General features: G+C 33.0%; 1 protein-coding gene across 1 annotated transcript in view; it reads left to right on the top strand.

Annotated features, from left to right (window-relative positions):
- The first annotated feature begins 1,071 nt into the window (after positions 1-1,071).
- LOC110030509 (plant UBX domain-containing protein 10) overlaps positions 1,072-8,308 on the top strand; it is a 29,475-nt gene continuing 22,238 nt past the window's right edge. The window contains exon 1 of the mRNA XM_020733249.1: positions 1,072-2,068. Coding sequence (XP_020588908.1) covers positions 1,262-2,068 — 807 coding nt within the window. The 5' untranslated portion in view covers positions 1,072-1,261. The remainder of the gene's footprint in view (positions 2,069-8,308) is intronic.

The raw sequence follows: 8,308 nt of genomic DNA, 5'->3' as shown, positions 1-8,308 counted from the left end.
TATATATGTATATGTATATATATATATACATATATATACATATATACATACAGACATATATGTACCTATACATATATATACATATATACATGCAGACATATATGTACCTATATATCTATATATACATATATACATGCAGACATATATGTATCTATATATCTATATATCCATATATACATGCAGACATATATGTATCTATATATCTATATATCCATATATACATACAGACATATATGTATCTATATATCTATATATATATATATACATACAGACATATATGTATCTATATATCTATATATCCATATATACATGCAGACATATATGTATCTATATATCTATATATCCATATATACATACAGACATATATGTATCTATATATGTATGTATATATGAAATATATATATGTACATATATTTATATATACATACATATATATTTCATATATATGTACATGCATGTATATATCTATATATAAGTACATGCATGTATCTATGTATATGTATATATATGTACATGCATGTATGTATGTATATATATGTATATTCACACACACACATACACACTTACATACATACATATAATATTATCGCTTGTGGGACGGGAGCTTGTATGTGTAATCTACAACTCATAGTAGATTGAATGTTTTAGCTAGGCTATGTCTCCTGATCTTTTTTCTTTCTTGATTTTCCACACTAAAATTTCTTGCATTTATGCTCGTCACTTTGTAGTACCTAGGTATCTGCTGCATTACCGTGCAATGCTATAATGATAATTTACTATTCTATGACCCTGAATTCTCAAGCACCCATTATTTATAGTTGTTTTATTATATTAGAAAAACTAAGGCTCAATATTTTTAAGGGATGATATGATAAAAAGAAACAATGATATTTACAAATAATAATAATAATTATTATTATTTTATTATTATCAAAATAGAAAAAAAAAATATTTTCCACTAAGAATACGAAAGTCTGTTGACAGAAAGCCGCTCGGAAAAAAGCGACAAATTTCTACGCCCCTTTACCCCATTCGGCTAATCAAGGTATTAACTATTAATTAATCATCCCCTTCGAGACTCCTTCAAAGGATTGTTTTGAAAATCCGCAATCTTGCATTTCACTCCTTCACGAGAAAATCAAAATAACAATTAATCCGCAGAAGAGATCCATGAAGCCAAGGAGGGAGCCGCCGGTGCCCTAATTCCCTCCAGGAGAAGACGAGAAGCCACGGGAAAGCTGGGGTGAAAGAAAGTAGAAAGATGGCAGATCCCGGTGGCAGCGGATTCGACGATAAATTGGCCTATTTCCAAGCAATCACAGGCCTTGAAGACACCGAGCTCTGTACCGAAATACTGTCTGCACACAATTGGGACCTTGAGCTCGCTATCTCCTCTTTCACCTCTACAGCCGATTCACCATCTCGCCCTTCCGCGCCATCGTCCTCTTTAGCCCCCGCGGAAGGTGCCCAAGCCGTTGTCGCATCACCGTTAACTGATCTGGCACCGCAGGCCTCACCCGGCCTCACCTGGAGGCTAATCACTCTCCCCTTCTACGTTGTCTCCGGTGGCATCGGTCTTATATCTGGGGCCGTGGGTCTTGGCGCTTGGGTTGCCGGCAGCGTCCTTTCTCGTTCCCTTGGTCTCTTAGGCTTCCTTCCGGCCCGCGAGCAGCACGAGTCTGACCGTCTAATCCCTGTATCGGCCTCTGCTGCCGAGGCTGCGGACTTTGTTGCCGCCTTCGAGAGGAACTTTGGCGCCGCCTCAGCCTCCCGGCCAAATTTTGTGGCGGAGGGGTTCATGGACACGCTCCAGAGATCGCAGCGGGAGTTCAAGCTGCTGTTCGTGTATATTCACTCTCCAGACCACCCTGACGTGCCGGTATTCTGCGCAGAATGCCTTTGTTCAGGGTTGGTGGCGCCGTTCGTGAACGAGAACTTTGTTTGTTGGGGAGGAAGCATCCGCGGGAGCGAAGGGTTTAAGATGAGCAACAGCCTTAAGGCGTCGCGTTTCCCTTTCTGTGCGGTCGTAATGGCCTCCACCAACCAGCGGATTGCGCTTCTTGAGCAGGTATCTGTTATAGATCTTTTAGGAAGATGTATTCCTTAACAGTTTACGTGGCATGAGAATCTTATAGTTGCAGATTTAGGTCCCTTCACCATTAATTTGAAGATGCATTCTGTGTCTATTTATTAGATATTTGTCAACAAGCTGGGCAATAATATGGTGTTGGTTATTCTAAGGGAATCCCTCTTGCTTTGATTTCTGAATCTACAGTCCTCTCTATAATAAGATTGAGGCCATTTATTTACTATGGCATGGTTCAAATTGTGCAATTATATATTGAGGCATTTTTAGTGTGTGAGATGAGTTTAAACATTAAAGCATTTTGAGGCGTAAGCCACAAATTTCAAAAATTATGTAAATGAAAAGCTATTATATAAAATTCAATCTGTGAATTAAGAAGTAATATCTTACATCCTGACATATTAACATATAAAAAACAATCTACCGATATTTTAGTAAAATAAGAAGTAACATGTTAATATCCTAATATTAAATTATGAAATAGGATGTGTTATGCAAATGTCAAACTATCAAAGTAAGTTAAGATATTAAAATAAAATGTAAAATGCTAAAATATAATAACACAACATCCAAACTTAATTCAATATTTTCTCTATATCACTTGTACCATCTTCCTCTTTTTTAAGTAAGACATATTAAACCATCAAAATTAGAATTTTAAATTTAAAAATTTCCATAGCTCTCATCACTTAATAGTTCTTCATTAGAATTTTCAATATAATGAATTGTTTACTTTTTAATGTCTGATCCTCAATTAGATCATGTTTTCCCATTCTATTGATCTTTAGTTTTTGTCATCTTTTTCTTTTTAAATCAATAATAATCAATAAAAACATTAATTAAAGTTTAAAATATTGACTACGTTGAAGTTTAAAATTTTAATTACCTAAATTTCTATGGATATTTTTTTGTTTATTTCTTGTTGGCTTGTCTGTGGGACATAGGGCTAATTGATGTGGTATATTTTTTTTTATTTTAGAACTTTGGCTAAAAATAGTTACTGACTGCCTTAGATAATTGAGGCCAACACGCCTCGCTCTGAGAACAATGAGGCTTAAGCCTACTTATGATTTCTCGTAAATAGTCTTGAGGCATATCTCATACAGTGCAAATTTTGACCGGATATTATGATATTATTATTTATTATGGTATTGAATTTTATTGCTAAAGTGATAGCTTTATAAGTATAAACATATAAGAGCTAAAATAAAGAATACTTCATGCAAAACTATCTGAAGAGTACAATTAATAATAGAAGAAGGTAATGCTATAGTTTTGTTTTGTTATGATGTATGAGTTAATGATGAAGAGTGTTATAAAGTAAGGACCAAGCAAAGAAAATGCTTGATTCTAATAAAACACAAATTATTTATTTTCTTATAAAAAAAATAGATCATCAAGATTTTAAAGATTGTATGGTCATTCTAAGTTAATATTTAAGTACTCAACATCAATCATTAATTTTGTATTTTAAGATGAAGGCTTGGAAGATTAAAAAATATATCAAAATTATATCTTAAAATTAGATTGTGACACTTAGGGTGTGTTTGGTGCAACTTTTTTTTGCTGCGACACGACATGAAAAAGCTATTCCCCCGTTTAGTTTGCGTGGTGCTGGCATGTTTACTTAAACACGCCGAAGACCTTGCACTTGCTGCTTCTTTTGTTTTGCTATTACCCCCTTGCCCCCCTGCTTCGGCCTCGACCCCGCATTCACTTGTTTTTTCGGGCTGCCTTCAGGTTTTTCTCCTCTTTCTTTTTTTCTTTATCTGGCACCTGGGGCGAAGAAAACCCGTAGTTTGGTTCTGTCGATCTTCTTCATCCTCCGATATATTCTACCCTTTCTCTATTCTTGGTGGCTTGGCTCGTTTTGGTTTGTGATTTGCGCAAAAATTTTTTTTTGGGGGGGATAATTACATGCATAAGACCCGAAACACTTCTTTTTCTCTGTCCCATTAACTTTGCTTTGTTTGGTTTGTGGTTTGTGCCTTCATTTTTGTTTTGAGATTATTACATATATAACACCTGAAATGATGCTTCCCGATGGATTTGATCTGTTCGTTTTGTGGTTCGTGCAGAAACTCATCTGATTTTCCTTTATGTTTTTTGGATAATTACATACATAACACCTGAAACATGGTGATTTTTGGTTTTTGGTTAGATCAGAAATCCAACTGACTTATTTACATGTGCGATAATCAATCCATTGACAATTTAATAAGAATGAAAAATATGGGTTGGGTTTTTATTTTGAATTTTGATATTTGGGTGAGAATTTGAAAAAAAGAAGGAAGAGGTGCTAGATTTGTTAATAGCAATGTTCGAGTGCTGTGTACTTTTGATTTTTTATGTGAACTTCTCTGGCGAATTGACATTTTGTTTGCTATGCTGGAAGGAAGTGATTTGGATTTTGTGGTATGTCGGGTATAGGAACATTTCGTTTTACTCTTTGGGTTTTGCTCGTATTGCCCTAGATCCTATGAAAGGGGATGTCCAAGATGCAATAAATCTCTTTCTTTATAATGCATGTTATATGAGCTTATGGGGATTCATGAACACCTGATAATACTATTGTGGTTTTTACGGACAACAGAAAAAAAAAATCAAAAGGCAGTCAAATATTATCAATTTTTTTTTTTTTTTTGTGAAGTTGTTGTTTAGGCAGATTGGGTGCATGAGAATATGAAAAAAATGCAAACTTTGTTTTTGTGTGGTATTTGTGTCATGTTGGTGGTAATTGTGTGGTGGTGTGGTGCTAGTGGTGTATTGATGATATTAGCATGATGGTGCATTGGTGGTTATTGTATGGTGATAGTGATGGCGTGGTGGTGAGAGATTGGAGATAAAAATTTAGTAGATGTCTAGCGCTTTCTAATTTTTTTTAAATTATCAATTAATTTGTAGGTCAAGCAAAATGCTAAAAAGTCAAGTTTAGTGGCATTGATACTTGGGCACAAAGTGAGAGATTGTACACCAGCAGAGCTGAGCAAACCGTTGACTCAAATAAAAGGTCCAATCTAAAACTTAATGAAGTTGGGTCTACTAGTTGTTCCAAATGTCTTCGAGTTGAGGAAAAAAAAGATGGTGCGATTTTCTAGAAGTCAAATTCCACAATTAGTTGTTTCTTGCACCAATGAGCCTAGCACATTACATGCAACTTCTATTCAACAAGCTATGAAAATATTGGAAGAAACTTAAAAAATTTAAGAATACATGCCCTTTTACTTGTTTTTGATAAAGTTAGAAGATCCGAATAGGAGAGAGTTCGTTATGGCGATGTCATTTAATCGGAGCGTTAATTATTTATGTTATTTTCATGATATTCAAGATGTATGATTCTTATGTTATTTCTGGACTTCTTCATGTTCGATTGTAATGGGTGATAGGCATATTATTTTTAATATACAATCATTACAATCATTCATTACTTTTGGAAATTTCATTTACCATGATTTCTATTTAGGATATTACTTGCTAATTCAATGTTATTTTATATTTGTTAGTTACATCAACAATGAATAACATTGATAGGAAAAGGCAAAAAAAAAAAATTATAACTACATTATGCGTAATGTATCAAGTATTAGAACTCATAACGCTTTTGCTCTTTTAATGACATTCACCTACATTGGCGATAAATGAGTTAGGGAGCTACTTGTGGGTCATTCAACAAGATTTAACTATATGTTCCGTATGACACATGTTATATTTACTATTTTATTAGAAGAACTACGCAAAAATCGTGGATTCCATTACTCCTCTAGGATGACTTCAAGAGAGGTTTTACCTACAACCCTCTTTATCTTATCACATAATGAGTCTATGAGAGGAGCCATTGAGCATTTTCAAAACCCATCAGAAATAATTAATAGATTTTTTTAGTTGGTTTGGATGCTCTAATCAATTTATTTTCAAAAGTTATTAGACTTGAAAACCTCGATTTCAAATCACACCTATAGAGATTTCAGAAGATCAACGTTATATGCATATTTTAAGGTGGATTCTTGTGTTCATTTTTTTCCAAAAGTTACTTATACGCAATAACTCTGATAACTTATATAATTGAAGTAAGATTGTCTTAGAGCAATAGATAGAACACATGAGGATGCACGCTCTGGTCAAGCAATTGCATTCATTAGACACCAACACAATGTAATGGCTAAATGTGATTTCAATATATGTTTCACTTTTGTGATGACCAGATTGGAAGACAACGCACATGATAGTTTCATTTTCAAATTTACTATGCGAACTCATAAATATATTTTTCTAAAGTCATCTCCAGATTAACTTCAATTTTAATAAATGAAATAATACTTTCAGTTTAATACTGATTTCTATATTTATAACAGAAAAATATTATTTGGTTGATGTTAATAAAATATCACATTTCTGATTTTAAAAGAGCTAAGATTATAGCTCAGGGCAGAAATGAGATATTTAACAAGAGGTACTCATCCTTACATGATGTTATTGAGAGGACATTTAAGGTTTGAAAAAAATGGGTTATTCTACGAGATATGCCCACATATCCTTTCAACAGTGATGATTATGGTCGCTTAAACAACTCTCCATAATTACATCAGTTGACATCTTTCACGTAGTAAAATTGATTTCAATAGTGCAAATGAAGATCATCACTGTCCCTACTGAAGCATACAAATAATACTTAGGACATTCAACATTCTAAGCTGAATGTGATTTACTGAGTCTCGTACCTTGGATGGGGAAGGTGTTGGGGAGATGGAGTTGAGGGAACAAATTATAAATGCAATAGTTAATGGGTTAAAAGATATGCTGTAACTTTCTCTTTATTTATATAGAAGGTTTTGTGAAAATGTTTTATGGGTATTGCAATGACGCTTTATGCATTGATGTTCTTTTGGGATCTCAAGTTGATGCAAATTATTTTCCATTAATTTTGCATGTATGGGTAATATATATATATATATATATATATATGACCTTAGGGGTTTTTCTGGAGGACCTATATATTGCTTTGGATTTTGTATGAAATCACGATCAAAGAGACCAAGATCCCCTTTTTTCAGTCATATGACTATTGAGGTTTTTTAGGATGGTCTTTGTGGTGATATACTTCTGTGATACATATGAGCTCGATATTACGCAGTTTAAAGACAATCAAACCTTTTTTTTAAAGGTCTATTATTTATGTAGTGATAAATTATTCATTAGTTTATCCTTTGTGCTCTATGACCTCATATCTTTATAAAACTTTAATTACTTTTCTTATTATTTAATGTTGCATCTAACTGTTTGTGGTTTCTGATTTTATGATTCAAGGTCTTTCGAAGCTTCTAGAGTTTTGTACTTCTACTGTAGACTCCACCGCTCTCTGCATACTTCACGACAGGAGCATAGATATGGTAAAAAATTTTACAGGTGTCCAAGAAATAAATTAGTGGAGCATTGTGACTTCTTCTTGCGAGCGGATGTGTTCGACGATTTCACCTCATATAGTAATCAAGGGCGGATAGTTTCTTAGGAGATGAGATTATCTCGTAAAATTAATCGTCTGCATTTTTAAATTCAACGTCATGATAATGTTAAATGTTATTTTAATAGCTTTATTTTTAACTTTGTTTATGGTGTTACTGTTTTGTGAGATGTCAGTTTTTAACATTTAATATTCGAACTTATAAGTTTTTTGGGGATTCTGAATCTATTTTATATTTTTATGCATGAATTGTGTAACCTGGATTAGTTCTGTTATAAAAATCACAACAATACCGTGACAGAAATGTCTTTTTATCATAAATAGCTGCATCAAAATCGTTGTATAACAACACAAATAAACAAACACATATTTTTTGTAATAACTATTGCGCAACAACTTTCTAGTACAGTTGCCGCACAACAACTTTTTAAAAGCTGCAACTGCCCCAAGCAAACCTTTAAAATACACAAATAAAATTCTTTTTTGAGTAAATTTCAAGATCTTAAAATTTATGATGTTCATAAAGAAGCTAATACTATGTGAGATAAAATAACAAATATTATTAAGCAAGTTGTAAGAATCAAAAGTAAAAGCTTTTATGAATAAAAATAGTTAGTGGTAGAATAATAATATATAAAAAAGATAAATAAATTTTTTATTATAAAAACAGATATAAATATTAAAGTTTGGAGAATTGGAAAAAATAGAAAGTGACTCGTAGAGAATCTAAGAGAACAATTTGTTTTACTAAGCATTCAGTTTTT

This window comes from Phalaenopsis equestris, unplaced genomic scaffold (genome assembly GCF_001263595.1).
Source record: "Phalaenopsis equestris unplaced genomic scaffold, ASM126359v1 Scaffold000731, whole genome shotgun sequence".
NCBI lineage: Eukaryota > Viridiplantae > Streptophyta > Magnoliopsida > Asparagales > Orchidaceae > Phalaenopsis > Phalaenopsis equestris.
Note: the sequence above shows the minus strand (reverse complement) of the source record. Positions and strands in the feature narration are given on the sequence as shown.